General features: G+C 40.2%; 1 protein-coding gene across 3 annotated transcripts in view; it reads left to right on the top strand.

Annotated features, from left to right (window-relative positions):
- The window catches only part of zgc:158464 (uncharacterized protein LOC791139 homolog), a 99,185-nt gene that overhangs the window by 50,819 nt on the left and 25,806 nt on the right, over window positions 1-22,560 (top strand). For 2 of the 3 annotated variants that reach the window (XM_052530798.1, XM_052530800.1), the window contains exon 3: window positions 15,576-15,785. In XM_052530798.1, coding sequence (XP_052386758.1) covers window positions 15,576-15,785 — 210 coding nt within the window. Of the gene's footprint in view, window positions 1-15,575; window positions 15,786-16,810; window positions 16,898-22,560 lie in introns of all 3 variants that reach the window. The other variant, XM_052530799.1, reaches the window with a different exon arrangement.

The raw sequence follows: 22,560 nt of genomic DNA, 5'->3' as shown, positions 1-22,560 counted from the left end.
CAGAAATGTTTCTTGAGCAGTAAATCATCATATTTTTATGATTTCTTAAGATCATGTGACACTGAAGACTGGAGGAATGATGCTGAAAATACAGCGGAGAATCACAGAAATGCATTATACTTTAACACAGATTCACACAGAAAAAAATTTCAGTCATTATTATTTTTATTTATTTTTTTCTTCTGAAAAATGCAGCCTTGGAAAGACATTTCAAAAACTTTTTATTTATATTTTTTTATCTTACAGACCCCAGATATTATTATTATTTTTTTTTTACTGAAATGAAATAATTATTTTATTTTAATTGAAACACAACAAAAATAAAATGATTTTGTTTCATTTTAATTGAAATTAAATAAATTATTTATTTTGTATTTTATTTTGTATTTTGTTTGAATTTAAATAAATTTAAATAAAATTATTTATTTTATATATTAATTGAAATGAAATAAAATTATTTTATTTTAGATATTTTTATTTTAAATGAAATAAAATAAAATAATTTTATTTATGTTATTTTAATTGGAATGCAATGCAATAAAATAATTTCATTTCATTTAATTTTAATAAAAATTTAAATACAATTATTTTAATTGAAATACAATACAATAAAATAATTTTATTCCATTTTTATTAAAATTAAATGGGATTGTATTGTATTTAAATTAAAATAAAAAAAAAATTAATCAAATCATTTTATTCCATTTAATTTCATTTGATTTTAATTTAATTTTAATTGAAAAATAATATTAATTTTCAGGTTATAATTGGACTAATTTAGTGCAGCTCTGTTTGTCCTGAAGTGTTCAGAGAGGAGATGTGTGTTTGCTCCAGTGCTCTTCTGGCACCAGTGTGCTGTTGTTTCGGGAAGAGATGAGCACAGCTTTACTCACTCCTCATCATGTGTTCATCAAATCCTCTCTGGCTGATGTGTGTTATATTTAACTGTGTAGAGCAGTCATCACATCGCTCCCGTCTGACGCTTCAGGGCGATTCATGGCTCAGTCAAAGTTTCCTCCTCTCAGGCTTGAACATTTTCAGTGTGAAAGTGTGTGTTCATGATGAAGGGCACCCTGTAAAATCATCCCTCTCGGCCTGTAGCCTTCATTAGCTGCTCTTTGGGGAGGATGGCAGTAAAAGTAAACGGTTTGCAGACTGATGTGAGAGAGGAGCACGTTGCATGAGGTCTGGGAACGAGCCAGAACAGCCGAGTTAGTCATTCTCACACTTCATAAACGTGTTAGTCTTGTTTGTGACATTATTTATTCTGTTGCTTTGCGAGATGAGATGCTGTCTCTCATAAAAGCATTTTTTCCAGGACATTAAATGCTCAGAAAGCTCTTTACGTTTATTCTGGACACCTGTTGCTTTCTAAGAATCTGATGTACAACAACTACACAAGGTTTGATGGCACAGTATGCAGTAGTTTGCAAGTATTCCATTCTGAAAACAGTCTTTGTTTTATTGAAGTAAAAAGAAAAAAACAAACCCCTTTCATAAATTCAGTTTCAGGGTTTCATGTGCATGTCATTCTGTCTTGTCAGTCTTATTTATTGTTGTTTGTCATTATTAGCTCTTCAAGAGTAAACAATAGTCAAATTGTTTACTCTTTGAAGAGCGTAAACTAAGATGAGAAATCTAAGATGAGATCTAAGATGAGATCTAAGATGAGAAATCTGAAAGGCGAATCCAGATCGTGTTTCAGATTGTGTGCTCCTCGATACATCACGAGTGGGGATACATAGTCTGTGCGCGGAGGGTATGGAGACAGGCGCATCAATATCTCCTACCTCACCCGCCACATCTGCCTGATCTCGGGGTTCGGAAGCCCGAGTGTTGCCGCCTGCGCTCCCTCGCGTCGGGACCGGAGGCTGAAGCAACACTCTGAACCAGGGTTTTCCTAGCTTAAGGCGGATCTGAGGGCCGTACTTTAGGCTGGGAGGTCCTCGGCTAAGAAGTCCTGACACGTTTCGGTCACGACTGCAGAGGGTGGCCACTACTGGGGTAGAGCGGTGTACACCACATTACACTGTGCCCGTCTCGCCCCAGCGCCCTCTTGCATTCTCAATTATATCGACGATTGGTTGATTTAAGCTCAGTCAGAGCAGGTTGCGGCTCGACTTTGAGATGTCGTTCTCGCACTTATGGGGGAGCAGGGTTTGAGACTGAACGCCAAGAAGAGTGTACTTTCTCCGGTTCAGGGAACCACCTACCTAGAAGTAATATGGGATTCGCGATGCAGGCACGTCTGTCCACTGCTCGTATCGAGTCGATCCTGATCTCAGTCAAGAGAGTCAAAGAAGGCCAGTCACTCACTGTCAAACAATTTCAGAGATTGTTGGGTCTGATGGCAGCTGCGTCCAACGTGATACCTCTTGGCCTGCTGTACATGAGACCCCTACAGTGGTGGCTCAAGACCAAGGGATTTTCACCGAGGGGCCATCCACTTCGAACTATCAAGGTCACGCGCTGCTGCCTCCGCACCCTGGAAATGTGGAAGAAACCTTGGTTCTTGAATCAGGGCCCGCTGCTAGGAGCTCCTTGTCGCCGTGTAATACTAGCGACGGATGCATCCCTCAGTGGTTGGGGTGCGGTCCTGATTGGCCATCCTGCCCGTGGTCTGTGGAGTGGTCGCCATCTGACATGGCATATCAATTGTCTAGAGATGCTAGCAGTTTATTGTGCACTGACGCACTTCCTCCCAGACCTAAGGGGTCACCATGTGTTGGTGCGCACTGACAACACATTTGTGGTCTCTTATATCAACCAACAGGGAGGTCTGTGTTCGCGCCCCTTGTACAAGCTGGCGCACCAGATCCTTGTGTGGTCCCAAGGTAAACTCCTCTCATTAAGAGCAGTATATAAGTAAATTAAATATGGGAGCAGACATACTGTCAAGGCAGGGGCCGAGGCCCGGGGAATGGAAACTTCACCCCGAAGTGGTGAAGCAGATATGGATCATTTTTGGCAGAGCACAAGTAGATCTCTTTGGAACTCAAGAGACATCACAATGTCCCCTTTGGTTCTCTCTAGTTCATCCAGCTCCTCTGAGACTGGACACTATGGCACAGACCTGGCCGAGGCTTCGTCTGTACACCTTTCCCCCTATCACTCTGCTCCCAGGAGTTCTGGCGAGAGTACGCCGGGACAGGGTCCGTCTTTTGTTAGTAGCCCCATTCTGGCCGGGCAGAGTATCGTTTGCAGATCTGGTCTCGCTGCTCGACAGCTCTCCACGGGAGATACAGATCAGCACAGACCTACTCTCTCAGGCGCAGGGCACGATAATTCACCCTCGCCCGGAGTTGTGGAAGCTGTGGGTGTGGCCCCTGAGGGGGCACAACTATTAGCAGCTGGTCTCTCAACCGAGGTTGGTGAGACCATTCTCCAAGCCAGAGCTCCCTCAACGAGGAAACTGTACACCCTGAGGTGGAAACTCTTCACCTCATGGTGCAGAGACTGCTAGCTTGACCCAGATAACTGCCCAGTTGGTACAGTTCTGGAGTTTCTACAAGCCAGGATCTCTAAAGGGTTGACCCACTCCATGCAGAAGGTTTACGTGGCGGCCATTGCGGCCTACCATGTCCCTCTCGATGGTCAGTCTTTGGGAAGACACCCCTTAGTTACACGTTTCTTCTGTGGTGCGCTGTGGCTGAGACCTCCAGTACGGTCCCGTATTCCCCGTAGGACTTGGTTGTGGTGTAAAACCTCCTATCTGTTGGCTATTACCTCTCTGAGGAGAGATTTACAGGCCCTCTCAGTGGCCCCTACCTATCTTGATTTTGCACTAGGCATGACCAAAGACCCTCGAGCGGGATATGTTCCTAAGGTTCCCTCTATCACACCACAACCTGTAGTGCTGCAGGCCATATGTCCTCCTCCCTTTTGGGAGCCCGACCAAGAGAAACTAAATTGTATGTGTCCACTTCGAGCTCTGGACGCATACATCCAGAGAGCTGCTCCGTGGAGAAAAACGGACCAATTGCTTGTATGCTACGGTCCTCCCAAGAGGGGCTTTCCTGCTTCTAAGCAGACTATTAGTCATTAGATAGTTGAGATTATCAATGGCACCGGGAGCCAAGACTCACTCTACACAGGATATGGCGGCCTCGAAGGCCCTTTCTAGCAGGTGTGTCCATGCTGGACCTCTGCAATGCTGCGGGGTGGTCCACGCCTTCCACTTTTGTAAAGTTCTATGGTTTAGATTTGCCAGTCACTCCAGGCACTTCAGTCCTCTCATCCTGAGCTGTGCTCTTCGAATACATACTAGACAGGGATTTGGTAGTCTGGCAGCGTGGGTACAACGTTCCCCGTAGCACGTCGATGCAGCTTGAGTTACTGAAGAGGAACGTCTCTAGGTTATGTATGTAACCCTAGTTCCTTGACGGAACAAGACGCTGCATCTCGAGGCCATACCCCGGCACCCCTGCCGGCGCTTGCTGGTACTAGAAGCTGACGCCAGCTCCGAGGCTCGTGCCTTTATAGCTTCCTGGTCGCTTACGTCACCCCGCCCGTCACGTCATGCTCCTCTATAAGACAGATTAGATATGATATTCAGAGTCACTCATGCTAAACGCGTTCCCCTTAACGCTTCGACGCAGTGTCTCGTTCCCTCGAGGAACTAGGGTTACATACGTAACCTAGAGACGTTTTCCTCTTTCCTCTTTATTGAGTTTATGCTGCAGGTCATAGTTTAGCTGTTTCCTTACAGTATTTCATGTCTCCAATCTCTGAAGTGCCCAGTCTAAAGCACATTGAAGACCGAGCTCATGAATGCTGATCAGTAAAATCGTTAGTGTTAATCTCTGCTGAAGTCACTGCTGCGGTATCAATCAAGGGTTAAACTCTGAGATCACACTGATCATCCTGTATGTTCAACAGACACGGGTCTGATCTCAGGCTTTCTCTGCATCTCCCTGTTTGTGTGTGTTTGTTTGGATTCATTTGTCGTTTTTACTTATGTTATCATTTATTGCATTTATTTATTTGTTTTTCTTTATTTTCTATTATCATATATTTATATTTAATGTTTTTATTTTTATTTTATTATGGTATCATTATTTTAATCATTTATATTTAGTTATTTCTATTATATGTCTGTATGTGTGTGTGTATATATATATATAATTTTATTTTATTTGTTTTTTTTTTAAATTTGTCATTTATTTATATTTATATATTTTAAATCATTATACTCAAAGATCAGCTTTGAATGCCAGTAATGTAATATTTAGCAAATCTCAAAATCTTATTTATTATTGATGCATGAATTTACTTTAACCTTTGAAATTATTGATTTTATTTTTGAGTGTTTTATTTTCCTGTCATATAGACAACATAGTACAGAATTCTTAAATTGCTCTCTGATGTTTTTTGGCTATAACATTAGAAAATAATTTCAGAATATTGGCAGCTTTAAGATGATATATGTGGCTCCTAAATACTTCAGTAGTCCGATCAGATCAGACTCTGTATGTAATGTCTGTTTATTTGGTATGTAGTGAATGGCTTTACCCAAATAAAAAAAGGAAAGATCTCTGACATCTATAGGAGGACCAGGACACTCTACACAGTTCACTCTAATGGCTGTTCAGCGCGCGTGCGTGTGTGTGTGTGTGTGTGTGTGTGTGTGTTCACCCTCTGTTCTTAGCTCTTCTGTTGCTTTTCTTTAACACAGACTGAAGAAGTGTGCTGTTTCAGGTCTTTATGTAGTCATACATCGCTGTTAAGCATTCTGCTGACTGTGCTGAACATCACAGTAAAACTGTGTGAACCCAGTCCTGTGGGCTTTTTAGTTGCACATTAAATCCAGACGCCTGTTAGAAGACAAACCCCAACACACTGGAGCTCCAGTCCAGAATTTCTCCTTATTTGCTGTGCTTGTCATTGTGCCACATATAGGAAAGATGTGCTTCAAGCATCTACATTAGAATGCAATCACATCAAATGAGCTGAAATTGTTCAAATTTAACAACAGTTGCTTCTTATTAATGTGAGAATATCACAATAATCTGAACTTCATCATGGAGGCAAATGCACTAAAGGATCATGGAGAATCACAACATGCATGTCAAACATAAAGAATCCTGCAGATAACTGATTCAGGGGGGTTTTATTGCTGGGAATTGATGCTGTTTATTGATATATTCAGCATCATTTCCACTGTTTTGGCTCTGTATGTTTTGCCTGTTGTTTTGGCGATTTATTGTTCAAAATTGTCCCCATTCCTGCTGGCTGTTTGAAAAATCTCCTCTGTAGTTTGACTTTAATAAGATCTGCTCCAGCTTTCTGAATGGAGAAGTTTTTTTTCTCAAGCATCAAATTAGTCTGGGATCGTTTCATTCCTCTCAGATATCGTTCTCGACACTTTGGGTTTTCTGAGGCAATACGTTGAGAGATTATCAGATTACCGCTTAATAAGCAAACACATGCTTGCTTTTGTAAGAGGAAGATGCTTGTATCAGCACTCGCACATTTAAGATGTTCAGATGGGCATCAGACGGCGATGCTAACACACTCACAGATGAACTTCTGACCTGTGTTTGCACACCGGAGTCACGCTCATCTGATATCACTTATCTCTTGTCTTTTCTTCAGGATGGGGTTTGATAGAAAGCCAACATTAGCTATTTGAGTGTGATTGTGTGTGTGTGTGTGCGTGTAAGCAAAAATGTGAGTGTGTACCACAGATGCCATCGTGAGGAAATCTTCGCACAGATTACACACACATTTGACAAGATCAGATATGTCACTAATGATCCGCAGCACATTCTTTGATCTTTAACGTCAGATCTTTACATTTTTGAACAAAACCAATGCTTGAAAATGGTGGATTCATTATTACTCTTAATGAAAAACACAACAACAATAAAATAGTGCAGTGACAGACTTGTTTTATATTAAACACATGACTTTTATTTACAAAAATTAAGGTGACACATGGACAAAAATATATTTATTGTGGCCTTTAAGAATTTGATCCTAAAGCTTAATTCATTCCCGTTTTTTATTAAATCATGGCCATAATGTGCTAATTCATAACCTTTTCTTGATTTAATCAATGAGGGAATAAATTACTACACTGGCAACAATTTGATAAAATCAAGGAATAAATTGAGTTGTAGAAATACATGTTTAATTCATGTCCACAGTTTAATTCAAATGAAGAAACAAACCCATGGGAACAAACTAGAGGTCGACCGATGTATCGGTTTTGCCGATTAATCGGCACCGATAGTTGATCGCCGGAACAATCGGTTAATCTGCAAAAATCCATGCCGGTAGTTTTCTGGGTTGTGTCTGTTGCTGGAGCGGCTGAGAAGGATCTGTTTTCATAATACAGTGTGAGATGGTCTGTAGTGGCTGAAATCACTGACAGCATGTGCTGTTTGTTTAGACACTCGATGTATAAGTTTCATGATTTTAATTCATTAGACTTACTTTATGATCAATAAACTTTAATTTAACTATTAAAAAGGAGTGAAAAAAAAGTTAAAATGGAAAAAACAACATTTTTAACGGAAATAACAGAATTTGGAAAAAAATCTAATGGAATTTAAAAAAAGAAATAAAACTGATTTCATGGGGCCCTATTACAGTGTGGTAATTTGAACATTTACTATTACTATTTTTATTATTATTATTATTATTATTATTGCTTTTATTATTATTCTACTACTAATACTAGTATGGTTAAGTACTGTATTTTTATTTATTTATTTTTTAAATAAAGCACTATTTTAGTTTTTGTTCAGTATCTATTTAAAAAAAGCTATTTTTAATTAATCGGTATCCTAGCTATCGGTATCGGCAAAATCCACTATTGGTCGACCTCTAGAACAAACTTACTTACTTATTTTTTCCTGCATGTCATACAAAAAGCTCTATGTAGAACTGTAGCGTCTGTGAACTACTGAACTAAATAGTTTTTATTTCTATAAATAGAGCAAAGTGACGTTAGGCCCGAATATCATCATCTGCATGTTCATGAATACACTCATGCCAGCGAGCGTGTGTAAGAGACTTAGTTTAGTAACACGCCGTCGTTTAACCAGAAATGTGTGAGGTATTTATTACAATGCTTTCAGAAAAAAACAGTTAACAGCTGCAAGAGAAAGCTGATGCATTGTGGGTGAACAGCTGTGCTGCTAAAGATAATTAGCTCCTGACATGCAGAGAAATACACTGGCATCTCAGACGGACAGTGTTTCTAAACTATACAAGACAGATTGTGTGTGTGTGTGTGTGTGTGTGTTCCTTCACAGAGCCAAAGGCCGAGATGTGCAGAAATATCTCTCCTCACAGTCGCTGACATGTAAGCATTCACTGTGTTACAGCGTCTCTGTCAAAGCCAGAAAAATCGAGGGCCATAAAGCGAGTGGGAGGAAGAGACGAGTCTCACACACACCATGATGAATGCAAGAACGTTCCTCAAGCAGAACCAGCCGCTGTTTCCAGACACATGAACACATGAACTCAATTATTAACAGAAAACACTGCATATAGTAATGAAATGCATTTTATTTAGCTACTATAAAGATTGATATATGAACCAACCTGATGAATCCACCTTTTTAGATTTATGACAACTTTGATCATCTGATCATTCAATTAAAATCCGATAGAAAAAAAAAAACCTGTATAGACAGATTTTTTTCCTTTCACACAAAATGTGAACACAGGTGTGGAAACACCATTGGAAATTTTACAATAAATAATAGAAAACAAATTAGATTAATTTCACTTGTGCTTTGTTTATTTGATTTTTGAATGTTTAAACTTGATTATTTATTTACTTATTTAATTAGTTTATTATTTGTTTATTTATTTAGTGCATAAAAACAGAAAACACAAAATATTGTCTCTTTCTTTTTCCATTTGTCACATTAAATGGAATAAATGAAAGATTAGATGATACGTGTAAAACATTCAAAGTTTAAGAGGTTATTTACAATTTTCGAGAAATATATATATATATTTATATATAACATCTGTGTTTCTATCAGAACTTCTCTAGATTTATCAGCATCAGTATAAACACAGCTGAGAGAATTAGGTTTAAAATGATCAACAGCAATCTGCTGATAATGTACGTCCTCGACCTGAAGCATCCAGATCAAACTCTTTACTGAATAATTGATCATATAAAGAGTGCCTGTATGGGTGTGAATGCGAGAGTGATCTGGGACGGTGTGTGTGTGTGTGTGTGTGTGTGTAAATGTCTCCACTGCGGCCAGTGGCTGGACAGCAGCATTGATTCCAGCCAGAACCGAACAGCAATTACACCTCGTTAGAACCTGCATGAAGGCTCATTAACACAGGATTAATGAGAAGCCTGTCTGAAACCCGGTCTGTCCACCTGCATGCATCACCCTAGTGACAAACCCAGAAAACAAAATGCCAGGCAAACGCATGCATTAAACACAAGAGTGTTGACCTTGTTTTCTGTGCATGTGTGTTTTTAATAATAATGTGCCTCCAATGAAAGAACAGACTTGATGAGCAGCAGCTAAAGTGCATATTTGCATTAAAAATAGAGTGTTGAGTTGAGTTGAGTTCAGTCAGGTCTCCATCACAGACGGCACTGAACACCCACACCATCATCAGCATCATCAGCAGCACTGTTACAGACTCACATCAGTCTGACGAGAGAGAGAGAGAGAGAGAGAGAGAGAGAGAGAGAGAGAGAGAGAGAGAGAGAGAGAGGGAGGGCAGGGTGGGTTTCTCCAGGTCTGGTGGCTAATCTAACCCACTGGAGGCGTGTGGATGATCTAGTGATGAATGACCACTCCACCTCCTCCTGCTGAGGGTCAACAGCCCATTAGAGCTGATGCAGGCACACACACACACACACACACACACACACACACACACACACAAACTCCATCTCATGCACAAACTCACACACACACACGCACACATAAACTCACATTTACACAAACATTCACTCTCACACACACAAACGCACAGGTGTCACACATATGCACAGACATACACACGCACACACACACACACACACACTTACTGTCCATCTCGGTTCACTCTTTTGGCCCGTGTTTCATCTGCTGTGCCAAACCCCACATCCATGACCATCATCACAGAAAAACAGCCTGAGACCAAGCAGCACTGCATCGGTGCACTGGTGTGTGTGTGTGTGTGTGTGTGTGTGCTGGCAGCAGTGATCTGCAGGGATGTAGGGATGGCTGTGCCGGTCTCTGCTGTAGGACAGAGATAAAGCAGGCGGTGAGACACAGACAGACAGACGCTGGTGAAGTCAGACACACATTGCTTCAGGTTGGTTGTGAGTGTTTCAAATGCTGGATGATTTCAGATCTGACCGTGATGAGGTTGTTAGAAGCTCTCGCTATCTTTCAACTCTTCACAGTTCCTCTGGAGTCTGAGGTATTGAGAGGACTCTTTGCTGCAGTAGTCTACTGTTTGACTGTCCTCATCATGGACGTTCGGTTTCTCCTTCACTGATCATGCTCTGCGCTCTTAAAACACGAACAGTTGTGCTGTTAATGTAACAGACGCTCCTCTCTCATTTCACCCACAGCACACAGGCAATGAAATGATCAAATAGAGCTTTGTTTTCCTCATAATAATAATAATAATAATAATAATAATAATAATAATAATAATAATAATAATCATGTATTATGTATTATATTAAACTATAGAGCATAATTCACTGTGTAGCCTTTTGAAAATAGGAAATTTGTTGTTTTATTTTTGTTAGGCCACATTTTGAATGATGTTTAATTATTTATGGGACTAAAAACTTTAGATTTGTGCCTTCTGTCAGATTACAGTCATCATCATCATTTATACTGTTTTGAGTTTGATTAGACCTGGCTTTAATTACATTATCAAGACACCAGGAAAGAAAAGCAATGTCACTTCAGATCATCAGTTTCACTTATATATGACATATAGCATGTTTTATGCTAGTTACCAAATCAGTTCCCCAAAGATACTTCTGTGCACCATTTGTTGCCAATTCAATCCAACAGCAACATGATTCAACCCAGTATAGTATATTTTCTAATGTTAATTGGCTGATTCCCTGAGTCTGAAGCCGGCTGTCTTCCTCAGTCGCTCTCTCTGTTTCTCTGAACTTCTCTCTGCTCTCATGGGAATACAGCTGGACTCAGAAGGTCCATCCACTTCAGTCCAACTCATAAAAACGTCTGTTTTTGTTTTCTGCATCCCACAGTGTGTGTGTGCAGTGTGTTATCGATGTGACGGTGTTATGTACCAGATCGATGAGACGGTCATCAGTGTCATCTCAGGTGTCCTGTACACGGGGCAGAGACCAAAAGGAGATTTCAAGCATCAAAACAATCAGCTGGACTCGTTCTAGACTCACTGAACTGAAATAGTTGTATTCCTGTCATAATCTAAAAAAGTATTTGACGTGCTGTTTTGAATATTTCCTCAGTTCAGCTGCTGGAGAGGCTAAAAGTTTCTTTGGGGTGTCAAACCGAGGATTGTAAGCGTTTAATATCTTCGGCTGAGACGGTGGATGGTGCGGAGCTGCAGAGGAGGAGCGTTTGTTTCCTGTGTTTAATGTTTGCTCCCACAATGCCCTGCAGGAGGGTCAATGGATGCAACGATGAAGGGTTTACGGTAATAATTTATTCAGATGATTGGAGAGGTGAGGAGAGCAGGTGTGACCTGATGCACAGTTTGATTTCATCCAAACACACACTCGTGTGCCCGAGGACTTGGCTGACACAGAGACGCTTTTCCAGTCAGTTACATCTTCTTTTCTCCTCTTCGGAAGCGGAGGGGTGAGGAGCAGATTCGGCAGGAGGATGGAGAGGAAGAGCAGGCTGAGCTGAAGAAAGAGTGACTGGGACTCAAACACTCAGACGTTCTCAGGGTTCATCCTCAGGAGGTTCTTCAGAAAACACAGCCTACAGAACTACACCTTTATCTGTCCATCTATCATCCCATCATCCATCTACTGTTGGTTCATCCTACTATCTTTGGTTTCATACATTCATCCATCCATAGTTTCTACCATCATTCTATCATTCCATCCATCCATCCATTCATCCATCCATCATTCAATCATTCATTCTGTCTGTAATTCCATCGAATGTTTTTCTAGCATTCTATCGTTCCATCCATCCATCATTTATTCTGTCATACGATTTATTGTTCCATCCATCCATTGTTTCTTCTAGCATAATTTTTTTTTTCATTCTATCGTTCCATCCATCCATTGTTGGTCGATTGTACTATATATTATTCATCCATTCATCCATCCATTGTTCCTACCATCATTCTATTGTTCTATCCATTGTTTTCCGAGCATTCTGTCGTTCCATCCATCCATCATTTATTCTTTTGTACTATCTATTGTTCCATCTATCTGTTGTTTCTTCTAGCATTCCATCCATCATTTTTGTGTTTTTATTTTGTCATTCTATCGTTCCGTCCATCCATTGTTGGTCTATTGTACTATATATTATTCATCCATTAGCCATAATTTTATCATCCTATCCATCCATCATTCTATCATCGTTTCTCTCCATCCGTCCATCATTATATCATCCCATCTATCCATCCATCCATCCATCCATCATTCATTCATTCCATCTATTTTTCCATCTATCCATCTTTTTCTTCTATCATTCTATAATTCCATCCATTGTTTCTAGCATTATTGCTCCATCCATCTATCATTTGTCCATCCTTTGTTCTGTCATTTTATCCATCATTCCATCAATCCATCTTTCTATTGTTCATTTGTTTGTTTTGTATTTTATCCTATTTATCATTCTGTCAATCTTTCTGTTGTCCTGTCTTTTTGTCTATCTATTGTTCAGTCATCATCCATCCTTTGTTCGTTCTTTTTTTATAGTTTGTTTGCTCTGTCCTTCCATCCATCTGTCATTTTATCTATCTATCTATCTATCTATCTATCTATCTATCTATCTATCTATCTATCTATCTATCTATCTATCTATCTATCTATCTATCTATCTATGGTGTGAAGAGCCTGCAGTGTGTCATCAATAACATCTGGCTCTTTGGAGATCTTTTAATAACTCTATATGCATGTAAAGAGTTTTCTGATGCGAAGAGAAGCATTAAATATCATTTATGCGGTGTGAGTGGCTTTAAAGTCTTCAGGGATGCGTTCCTGGAAAGATAAAGGTCATGCTTTGATTCCCGCAGTGTGTGACTGTAAATCAGCAGACCACACACACACACACACACGCACTGAGCATCTGACACCTGGAGAGGAAGTGTGTATGCGTGGTGGGTGGGCGGCAGCATGTGTTCATGTGTGTGTGTGTGTGTGTGTGTGTGTGAATGCCAGGCTTCCGTTGACCTTTGATCCCTGGACTGTTGCAGACGTGACGGGTGAAAGGGCACCAGCTCCTCGGCTGGATTGGGTTCTGCTGGAGCCTGTAATTATAGTTAGGAGCTCCGGCAGAGGACCGCAGTGACGTGTCTGAACGAGTGCAGGACGTGTGAAGAGCAGAGCTGCAGCGTCTCAGTGTGAGCGCGTGTAAACCTGCATGTCTGAGTTCATGACACACACTCGTGTTCTTCAGCCTGCTGTTCCCGCTGACTAACTAGCTTTAAGCCTCTGCAAACCATGGAAATGACACGTGGATGCTTTCTGAAACTTTTCATGCCAAAAAAATGTGATTGCTGAAATATCAGTGCATCACTAGTTTGGAGAGTAATGTAACAATCCAGGCTTCTGCAAGCACGGCTTTTATGAAGATCTCTCTCTCTCTCTCTCTCTAGTCTCTACACTTTTCTCATTTTTCCGCAAGAGCTCCCTTGAGCAGAGAGGCAATTATGCAGCGCTGTGGTGTTATATTTCATTCCATGAGCGTCTCTGCATTATACCATACCATTAGCACGCCCGCTAACAGCTTCATGCCACCCCAGAGAACCAGAAAGAGAGAGAGAGAGAGCGATCCTGGAGTGACACATGACTTCTGTGATTTGTTTTGAGGGGTGACAGATAGCTTCTGCAGTCCAGTTTCCAGTGACCCCTGGAGGTCAAGCACAGAGCTACACTTCTGGACTGCAGTGTGTTTGTTGTTCGTGTCATACAGCCCACTTTGACTCTGGAGGTCGACCAGGGTTCATTAAACAAACTGCAGCAACTAGTCGAAAACATGTATAATGATCAAAAGTGAATTTGACTATTAATTAATCACTGTGCACATAAAAGATCCACCAGTCAGCAGCTTACGGGGAAAAGTGCATGACCCAAGTTGTCCTAAAGATGAGAAAGCATCATATTAAGCTTCAAACAAAAGCATAAGGTTTAACACTATTTGCTGTTTTGATGGATGCATGTACTGTTTAATGCATTTTCACTCAGGGCCTGTCTATTACTTCTTGTTGAAAAGGCATGTTTTGCAGAAAGGTTCATTCTGACAGAAAGTGACCCTCCTTAACTTTTACTGAGCGAGCACCGTTGAGCTCATGCACATCAAACAGACGGAGCGCAGTAGAAGAGGAGTGTGATCATCCTGACTGTGCAATGCTAAATATGCATTTTGTTGGATGTTAAATGCACGCTTAAGATGCTGTATGTATCAAGTAATTGTGTTTTTATGAGAGCAGCAGCTGTAAAGGGACTACTGTAATAGTGTATAAATGTATATAATTACTGTATATAAGTGAATTTGTATGTTTAGTCTGTATTTAGTCCTTTTTTTACTTTATTATTGTAGGCAAGTTTTAGATAGAATTTAATGTATAACCTTATCTAGACACACTCTCCTGTTTGCACGGTGGGCATCATGCAATAAATACAAACATTTACTTTAACAGTTTGTAAAAACTGCCGTTTTTAATTCAATTAATCAAAGCTGTAATCGGCAGGTTTTCAATGATCAAAATAATCGGTAACACTTTACAGTATAAGGTCTTGCTTGTTAACATTAGTTAATGCATTAACTATGATCAATATATTTTTTACAGCATTTATTAATCATAGTCAGTGTTAGTTAGCAGAAGCAGATAGGCAACAGCTTTTGGTTTTAATAATGTATCAGACACACACACACACACACACACACACATTAGGATCATGTTCTGCAGGACTTGAGCTCTGGTTTGTGTCTGGTTTGTCTCGGACTGTTCTTTGTTCTGTTCAGATGAGACTCTGGGGTTTTTCGGAGATGGTTTCCTGACCGTTAAACACAGCATGTTCATGGGTTTTGGCCTTGTTTTTTTGTTAGTTTTCACTGAAACTTTTAAGCACTTAGTATGAGAGTATAACGAGGCTGTCTGAAACAGACACCCTGCAGCTAAAAAACAGCTTTTGACTAAACTTGGGAAAAATCCATTTGGGATCTTGACTGAAAATGTCGGTGTTTGTTGATTAATTTGGTTGCTAAAAGTGCATCCTATCCTCGCTTTCAAATAAACCTGGCATTATAAACCATGAATATTGTTGGCTCTGTGATGAATTGCTTATGTAGGTCCATTTGTGTAAAAAGTGCCTGCTAACTGCATAAATGTGTCGAACGGAAAAGCCTGCTGAAAGCAGCACAGACTGTTGATATTGAGTCGTCTCCTCTCTTGGTCTGCAGAGATCCGAGGCGGTCGCGCTCCTAAAGACGGTCCGGTCCAGCAGCATCCTCTCTACGACACCCCGTACGAGCCGGAGGAGAACGGAGCGGATCCAGACGGATGTGTGTGTTCCCGCGAGAGCAGATTACCGCAGGACGACGAGAGGCCGCCGGAGGAGTACGACCAGCCCTGGGAGTGGAAGAAAGACCGCATATCCAAAGCCTTCGCAGGTTCGGCCCGCTTCACTCAGTCTGTACATCTGTGTGATTGGTGATGAATCTACTGAACAGTCCTGCGTCTGCTTCTGTGGGTGGAGGCGGGTGATGTGGGGCAGTTACTAACTAAAGAAGTGATGATGCTAACTGTCTCCGAAGCACTAGCTTTTCCACTGAAGAGTTTAGTTTGTGTTTGGTGTGTTGCAAACATGATCCATATACGTAAACTGGTTAAAAATCATTCATGCAATGGTTCATTCGAACCCCTGTGTGGCATTATGTACCAAAATATTTAGTAAAACACTGCAGTTTCTGACTCAAGTGATGCTCATTTGCATGCATGAGAATACAGGAGACTGGAAACACAAGCTCATGCAACATGATGACCTCTGACCTATGACCAGTAGAAGAAATACAAATTGAATTAAAGGCAAGCAAACTTTAAATCTGCAGTATTGCATTGTTGCAGTAAAGTGCATGGTGTTGTATTTTGTTTGTATATTATTCTTTTTAACGAAGATGCCACTGAGTGTTTCGTTATATTACGACCATTGCAGGGTTTGTAGAAATGATGCACGCTTAAAGTCCAGTATAACTGCGGCATCATTTATATAAATTAGATCATTTTCTCTTTGCCATTTATTGAATGTGTTTGGTGAAAGTTCATGTTTGTGTGTTGTCTGTGATTGCTAATCAAATCCTAGTTTCTGATTGGTGGAGGTCTCACTCTTTACTGAATACGTTGGAGCATTTTCATTGCAAATCAACTTGAATGTGTAGACCGGCTCATTTTAATATCTCAGCCGTTGCTGTATCCGTCTGTTTCTGGGAATGCTGGGAGTTTTTCCGCTCATGGTATCTCTTCCTCTCTCTCTGAATGCTATCAGCTTTGTTCCTCACTCGAGAAGGTTTGGATCATGGCTGTTCAACTGAGATATTTCGATTTTTTTGATACATTTGCAGCAGATAGATTTTTGTGCATCAGTTTTTCTTTTCCTTTTTTTGTCCTGTGTGTGTGTGTGTGTGTGTGTGTGGAGCAGCACTGCTCTGTTATGACTGCATTAGTGGTGAGGACTCGAGCAGCGGAGCGTCCAGGAGAGATGTCCACATCTCTAGATCCTCCACAGGTACAGCAGCACACAGGTGTTCCTCTCGGTCTGCACGGATCTATGACTGCATGAGCATCACTGCAGTTCAATGCTGTTTTAATATATTCCTAAGGTTTCTCTTTCTCTTTAAGAACTATTCTGGGTTATGAATCCAGATGAAGCTCTATGCTGATGACAGCTGAGAAATATGACCTGTGCGTCAGTTTATAAAAACTAAAAACATGATACACTTCACTTCACACACCGTGTCAATCAAAGTATGGCCATAAAACTTACACTAAATGTGATGTATTTGTACACTATATATATATAAATGAGTGGAAAATATGAGTCCTCCATACCACCGCTCTCATATTTAACACGTTTCAATGTAAAAGTATCTCTTATATTCTCTAAATATTATATATATAATTTGTGTTAGTTGATTTTTGAGCCTTAACCACGTTTACTGGTCACAGGTTAAAGTTAGCACTTTAGCAAGTTAGCATAATTTCATCTTTCATTCAATTTATAACACAACCATGTCAACCTGATTTTTAATTTTTTATTTTTTTATATAATATACAGTATGCAAGGTTCCTAGACAGCACAGAAATGACTTTGGAAATGCACTACTATAAACTCATCTGTCTAGAAAAGTAGTCCTAATTTCAAAAGATGAATTGGTAACTGATCTCAAATTCTTGTGTTTAATGCATTAATATGTCATTAATTTGGATCTGTGTGGATTGTGTTTGAACTGTGTTAAACGAGCATCACAGCGAATCTTCTTCTCCTTTGAGAGGAAATCACACTTCTGTGTTGTCTGTCAGACAGACGCAGCTTTCAAAGACTTTATTATTTCCCACATGTCTTTGTCCTAGTTTTTCGACTGCTTATACCTCTCGCCAATCCGCTCCAGTGTAGATAAAGCATGCTTTGACGTTTCTTTCCGCCAGGAAGCAGAGAAATCGGAAATCAGTCGTTAGGCCTCTGGCTTGCCACCAGATCCTCTCAGAGAAACCTTCCCACAGACCCTTAATGCTCACATTCCTCTGCCTTCAGGAAAAACTTCCAAAAGAAATCTTCAAGGAACGTCAATCATAGCAGAACACCCTTGAGACGTCTGTTCATCGGTCTGGAGCCCGTCTCAATGCTAAACCCCTGATCTCAGAGGTCAAAAGGTCATCCTGAGGTCACGACATCAGGGTCTTTCCATTAATGGAGGCTTTGTGTATACAGCTCATTCACTCTCCAAATCCGTTCCCGTGAAGTGAGCACATTTTCAGCAAATGGTCATTTTTGGCTGAGCTGTTCCTTTAAGGGAGAAGGTTTCTGGGTCAGTGTCTGTTGAAGATTTTTACATTGTATTTGCATTTCGCTAGTTTCCATTATTACATGAATAATGTAATATTCGCCCATCGCGTTTCTAGTCCTGCCATTTTGGTGTGCCAGAATTGGTCTTATTTACATACAGAGTTCGTCCGTCAGCTTGTAAAATGCAAATGCTTGATTAGGTAAATGCAGTTGGTTGTGAAGTCGAGGTGATGCCGGGCGAGCGGGAGAAATATTGCACTTAGCATAAATGAGTGCCTTAGTTATTACTGAGTGCTGCGGTGTATATATGTTTCTATTTCATCAATCTTCGTTTGCTCCGACGAAATGCACAACATTAAAATCAGCTTGTGTTGAGCTGCAGTGCACTGCGTACAGCTCCTGATGTTTATTTACCGCCCGGTTTATTCATTAAAGCATGTGTGTTGCATTCACTCATGCATTTATCAGTGCGCTGCTTTCAGCTGGATGCTGATGTGTGCTCGTGTAGGTCACTGCAGGGTTGTGCACTTGTGTGTCACCTAATTAGTCATCTGGTTATCTGCTGCTGCCTCCTCACACACCACATATAGGCACAGAGTGACTGATGAGTGCAAATGTGACCACACTAAAGAATGTGTGTTTGTGTGTTTGTAAAGATAAACCCAGGCGGTCAAACCAAAAAGCACACAAGTTTTCAGGAAAGCCTCTGTCTGTGTTACATAAGGAATAACTCTAAGAACTGCTCTTACAGATACAGTGAGCGGTGACTGAAGGGAGTCGATGACTTAAGCCAGCGCTTTCAAACTCTGTGTTGTCACAGATATAATGACTCTTTCCTAAAATATAAAAGCAGCTTTTTATTTTCATGTACAAGGAATGACTTAGCAGTGCAATTGCTAGTAAAGTCAAAGCAGTGGCAAGCAATGCATTGAATTAAACATGAAATTTTGAAGTAGAAAGACTTACATATTTATTTATTTATTTTTTTAAGTATAGGCTGAATAGTATAGTAATTTATGGAAAATTTGCTCAGCAATGATGTTCTGCAGTGAATGGGTGCCGTCAGAATGAGAGTCTGATAAAAACATCACAATAATCCACAGCACTCCAGTCCATCAGTGAACATCTGGAGAAGACACAAGATGAAACACATCCAGCATTAAGATGATTTTAATTTAATTTTGAATAATAGCGCATCTCTCTCACATCACAATCCAGACACAGACACATAGTTGTTTAGAGCTGTTTAAACTCTGCTTGATCTGTGCAGATTTCTCTCATGATTCAGACCAGAACACTTGTTCACTGGAGGAAGTGTTATTATGGATTATTTTAGCTGACTGTATGTGGTTCAGATCACATGACCTCATGTAAAAGCAGTGCAGTTTATTCACACAGTGTGGAAAAGTGTTGTCTCTATGTGAATGTAACTGTATATTAAGTGTAAAACAGGACTGACGCCTCTCTACTGCGCAGACGTAACCACAGACCTGCTCCTGATCTGTCTGCATGTGATTAATCCAGCTGTCCGTCTCAAACACAGACTGCATGACAGACGCTGTCCTCTGTCTTATTCTCATGCTGCTGCTGCTGCTGTGTGATAACAGTCTTCTGTCACGCTCACACACACACACACACAAACAAACAAACACACACACACACACACACACACACACCGATGGCCTCATGCTGCTTTCATGGAGCTCAAAGACGCCACTTCAGAGACAGAAATGCCACAGGGGCTTATCTTCAATCACACACACACACACACACACACACACACCTGAGGCCGAGGCCAGATTTATGGAGCATTCTTAACAAATAAATAAATAAAGAAATCTGCTTATCTTCTGTAAATTCTATCATCTTTTACTCCCTGTCATGTTGTTCCAAACAGTCCCTCTGTTGAAGGTCCAGGTGACCAAAACGTAAAAAATCCAAAAATGTTCTGAAGGTGTAATAAAATCAATCCATATTGAATCAAACACTTTAATCCAAGTCTTCTGAGACTTCAGAGATACAGTCACTTTATAAGATGAGTACAATAATAATAACTTTATAATGAAGAGTCTGACTTCCTGAAAAGAATGTTCTTGAAAAATAATCTCTTAAAGATAAGATAATCTCCAATGTTTTTTTAAATTCCCCTAATGTAAGATATTTAATGAATTTATTGGGTTATTTTATATATTATGCATTACAGCATAACACTGTCTATGTATTTTACACAAAACTGCTACTAGAGTTGTGCACTTGTTCTGTAAAGGGACAACAGTGATTGATCATGTGACTTTTTTTAATTCTATACTTCCAACATCATTTTCAGCACATATGAACGCAGACATGCATCGACACATTCACTCTAGAGAGAGAGCAAATGAATGCAACAGACCCACCAATGAGACTGATTTTGATATAATGACTATTTAAAACACACAACACATTAAAAATACAACAGCAAGTGTTGAACTCTCATAAAGCCTGGATAATGATGAAAAGTGTGCACACTTATGATTATAATGGTCTTCAGTTGGCAAAAAAAAAACAAAAAAAAAAACTGCATTTGAGTGTTGGAGTTTGCATACAATCATATATAGACTAAAACCTATCCTTGTAATGTTAAGGGTAAAAAATGTTTTTAACCCTCATAATGTATTAAAAATAAGTGTACTATTTTTACATTCCAGATCCGTTCTGATATTCTGTTATTTTATAAAAATAAAAAAAGTCATAAATTGATTTTTTTTTCTGCCAAAACCATATTAAATCTGATCAGCAACTTCTCATTAATAAGTAAATGTGAAAATACATAAATTACATCATTAAAATGTTATTACTACAAAAACAGTCCATTTATTTCTAACAAAACAACATCAAAAAGACCTAAATATTACTCTGAACATTTTCAAAACATAATCATTTTAACGTTATCATGATCATAAAAGTTTACTTTCAGAAGGCAAACGTGAGCTGTTTTTCAACGGTTCGTCAAACCGGTGGAATATTTTGTTGATGAACATGACTAACCTACTGACAGATTTTTACTATAAATATACTATATATAAATGTTTACCTATGCATAAACAAAAAAATACAAACTATACAACTGCTACACATGAACACTGTACCTATAAACAACTAACCTACTGACAGATTTTGAATATGAATATACTATGTATAAATGTTTACCTATACACAGACTGAAAAATAAAAATATATAGACTATACGAATGCTCCACATAGTACTGTACATGTGCAAAGAGAAACATCGTAAGTCAAGCAGCTGGCTGGGGAACAGTGCAAGATGATTTGTAGTGCACAAGCAAGTAAACATGCACATATTACAGAGTCTTTTGTGGGATTATGTACATACAGCAGTGTGTGTGAAAAGTGTCTAGTGTGCATACAGGAGATTGGCACAAAATAGATTTGAATTGCACAAAAAAAGAATGTTTTGTGATGCGGAAGGGTTGGGGATGGAGGAGGTGGGATGGTCCATGTTACAGCTGGAGGGAATTTGTATGCTCCTGTACCGTCTTCCTGATGGTAGGAGCTGGAAGAGACTGTGGGAGGGATGGGTGTGGTCCTCCATGATACTGTTGGTTTTACTGAAGCATCGTGTATGTAAAATATCCAGGATGGAGAGGAGAGGGGCACGATGATATTTGCAGCTGTGTTCACTGTCCACTGGAGACACTTGTGGTCTGCTGCACTACAGTTCCTGTAACAGACACTGATGCAGCTGGTCAGCACACTCTCAATGGTGCCCTGTAGAAAGTAGTGAGGATGGGTGGAGGGTGACCTGTTCTTTTCAGCTCATTTCGGAGAAAGTGTAGGCACTGTTGTGCCTTCTTGTAGAGTGACATGGTGTTGGTGGTCCAGGTGAGATCCTCTGTGATGTGCACTCCCAGGGATTTAGTGCTGTGGACTCTCTCCACAGTCGAGCTGTCGATGGTCAGTGGGGAGTCCATCATAACCTCCTTTGTCTTACTCACATTGAGGGACAGGTTGTTAGTGCCACACCATTCACCCAGCCGTGCCACTTCCTCTCTGTAGTGCGTTTCATCGCTGTTGCTGATGAGACCTTCCACTGTTGTGTCATCTGTGAACCTGATGATGTGTTTGTAGCTGAACTTGGCAGTGCAGTACTGGGTCAGCAGCTTGAAGAGCAGCGGTCTGAGCACACAGCCTTGTGGGGCACCTGCGCTCAGTGTGGTAGTGCTCGAGGTGTTGTGGCCAGCACGGACTGACTGAGGTCTTCCAGTTAGAAAGTCCAGGATTCAGTTACAGAGGGAATTGTTAAGGCCCAGCAGGTTCAGTTTATTTATGAGCTGTTGTGATATTATTGTGTTGAATGCTGAGCTGAAGCATTCTAACATAGGAGT

This window comes from Carassius gibelio, chromosome A18 (assembly GCF_023724105.1).
Source record: "Carassius gibelio isolate Cgi1373 ecotype wild population from Czech Republic chromosome A18, carGib1.2-hapl.c, whole genome shotgun sequence".
Taxonomy (NCBI): Eukaryota; Metazoa; Chordata; class Actinopteri; order Cypriniformes; family Cyprinidae; genus Carassius; species Carassius gibelio.
This window is presented reverse-complemented; position numbering and strand designations above follow the sequence as displayed.